Source organism: Geospiza fortis, unplaced genomic scaffold (genome assembly GCF_000277835.1).
Source record: "Geospiza fortis unplaced genomic scaffold, GeoFor_1.0 scaffold27, whole genome shotgun sequence".
NCBI classification, from domain to species: Eukaryota; Metazoa; Chordata; class Aves; order Passeriformes; family Thraupidae; genus Geospiza; species Geospiza fortis.
In genome coordinates this window covers 823,024-825,751 of record NW_005054329.1, presented here as the reverse complement: position 1 = coordinate 825,751, position 2,728 = coordinate 823,024, and the positions used below count along the sequence as shown (strand labels likewise).

Here is a 2,728-nt window from a genome sequence, read left to right as displayed (position 1 = left end):
CGGTGCCTCGGAGCAGAGCAGCCTCCGCGGGCCGGGCCGGGCCGGGCCGGGCTGGGCTGAGGGGACCCGCCCGGGCCCCGTCCCCGCCGCCGTTTGGGGCCGTTGGTTTGGGGCTTTAACGGATTCTGCTCCGGGAGATCCGATTTTTTAACGTGCTGTAACAGATGCGATGTGAAAAGGCTTTCTGTTACCTTTAAATGGTCCATGCTGGTGGGGTTTTTTAGTGTGGAACCCATTTCTGTTTGATTTGCAGGTACTGCCAGGCCTTGAGGGCTTCAGTGGCGCTGGAAATGCAGTAAACCAGTGCATGAGGCTCAGAATTCAGTCTCAGCGTTTGGAGGCTTTAGACAAGAGTATCAGCGTATTAAACGTTGGCGGTCTGAAGGTGGCTTTCTGAAGGACCTGGATATTTCAGGGCTGTAGAGCAGTAAAATGTTTGCCAAATTGAAGAAGAAGATCGCGGAGGAGGCAGCGGTGGCTCCCCGGCCCGGAGGAAATGCCCGCATGCCCAGGTCTGTCAGCAAGGAATCGATCACGTCTGTGGGAGCAGACTCCGGAGACGACTTTGTGAGTTACACCTTGCTTTGAAATCTCCGTTCTCTGACAGTATTTTTATTACGGTTTTGCAGACAACCATTTAAAGTCTGGTGTGTGATTTGAAAACGTGCTGTGGTGTCTTTGTAAGCGTATCTCCTAATGCATAAATGCATCATTAGCTTGAGTGAAATTAAATATTGAAGAGAAAACGTTTGTTAAGCATAGCAGTTGCCAGGAGGCTTCTATTCCCATGTAAACAGTTTTCATTTTACCTCTGGGCTTGCTAAGGTGCTCTTCCTACCTGAAACATTGTATATGTCTCTACTGAAAATGTGTGCAGTGTTGTTGCAAACCAAAGTCAAAACCATTGCAGTTCCTCTCTTTCACGATAAAACATTGTTTAAACAAGTGGTGAAGTTCCAGGAGCGCATGGGTTAAGTGAGACCCTGGAATGCTCTGGCACCTGTGCCCTGGGTGGCTGGCTGTCACATTTCTGAAAGCCTGGATTAAGGCAGTGTCACCCCACTGCTGGAGCCAGCAGGACCCACTGCACAGCCAGCAGCAAGTCTGTTTGGCGTCTGCAGAGTGAAGAACTTGTTTACACAGTTAGGCTTTAAATAATTTTTTTGAAGCTCAGCTGAAATTTCAGTTGTGTTAAGCAGGAGGTTGGAGCTCCTAATGTTTAAATACATGTTATAGTGGAAATATATTAGTCTTGTGTTTTTCTGAGTTTTTTTTCTTTAGCACTTAGGAAATTCTCATGTAGAAATTCTGTTTGCCATCTAGCAAGTTTGTGAAACAGAAAACAAATACTGGCAAACAAATAATGAATTGGCAAAACAAAATAATGAAATAATGAAACGGCAAAACAAGAAATGAATTTGAGTGGTTGTCAGAAAACCTCCAAGAGTTAGTTGTTTTATCAATATTCGTTTAACTGCTCTTGCTGTTGACTTTTATGGAGCAAAACCCACCAGAGGACTCATAAGTCAGTTATGCAGCAGATTTTGTGTGGACAAATTGCTGCATCAGGGCTTCAGTGAGTTTATCCCACATGAAAAGCATTACTGCTTCTCTTCTAATTACTTTGATTTTCAGGACTCTCTCTTTGACCTTTCCTGGTGCCTGTGCTGTGGAGCCTGATTTCCTCCCCCTCGGTGATTCTACTGCCCCATCTCCTCAGTGACAGTTTGGACAAACAGGTCCCAGCCCCAGCTCCTTCCCAAGCCTCGTGCTCTGGGGAGCAGGCAGCCTGGCACTACTGAGCCTTGCTGGTTTTCTCCTTCAGCATTTCTAACACATTCTGCTGTGCTAGTACAATTTTCCCCTCTATGGGAAAAAACAAGTGCTGTTCCTAGGCAGGAGAGTGGTTATTATCCCAGACCTAATGTATGGCAGGATCACTCTTTCTGAATTTTGTAACTTATAGAGTGTTGCTTTTCTCCCAAGGCTTCTGATGGAAGCAGCTCCAGAGAGGATCTTTCATCCCAGTTGTTAAGAAGAAATGAACAAATTAGAAAACTGGAGGTGAAGCTATCTGGTATGTGCCCTCATACATATAAAACTTGTTATCTTAGCAAATGTTTTCCTTTGAATTTACATGGTTTAATTTATTAAAAATACATGGGGTTAGGGTCTTTTGAAAATTGATTTGTAGCAGCCCTGTTGATTGACAAGAAGGGAGCATCCAGCATCATTAACTTTTTATGAAGGCCACTGGGTCTTTGCTGATTTCAACAATACATTTGTGTGATTGCTTGGAACAGCTGGGATGGCTTTCTGTCCCATGTTGCAAACAGCATCTGTCCCCACTTGTGTGTATGGTTTGTTTCTGATAGGGTCTGAGCTTTCTGACAGTAACACAGTGCCATCCTTAAAGAAGTGGGCTTGGAAATGAAGGAGAAACAAAGAATTCAACATAAAACAGTCCTGGGTTTTTTCTTTCTAATTCCTTGTTAGAATTAGGGTTTTTTCTTTTGCCCTGCAGTGCCAGACACCTTTCCTGAGCAGAGTGAAATGTATCACTGTTGTGGGATGAAGTAAAAAGGGAGGGACAGTTGTTCATTCTCTGGTTCTGCTCTTGTCTGTGTGACTGACACCCCTGGGACAGGCCCTTCTGTTTGTGCCAACCCTGTGGACAGTACAGAGCTATTTGCTTGTGTTCATTGTTGTGGTCACCCAAGTTTTCCTC

General features: G+C 44.8%; 1 protein-coding gene across 2 annotated transcripts in view; it reads left to right on the top strand.

Annotated features, from left to right (window-relative positions):
- Positions 1–252: 252 nt before the first annotated feature.
- GOLGA1 (golgin A1) overlaps positions 253–2,728 on the top strand; it is a 16,237-nt gene continuing 13,761 nt past the window's right edge. For both annotated transcript variants that reach the window (XR_004081742.1, XM_005421338.3), the window contains exons 1-2: positions 253–567; positions 1,987–2,077. Coding sequence is in view for 1 of the 2 variants with exons in the window: in XM_005421338.3 (XP_005421395.1) it covers positions 433–567; positions 1,987–2,077 (226 nt within the window). In the remaining variant the exon portion in view is untranslated. The remainder of the gene's footprint in view (positions 568–1,986; positions 2,078–2,728) is intronic.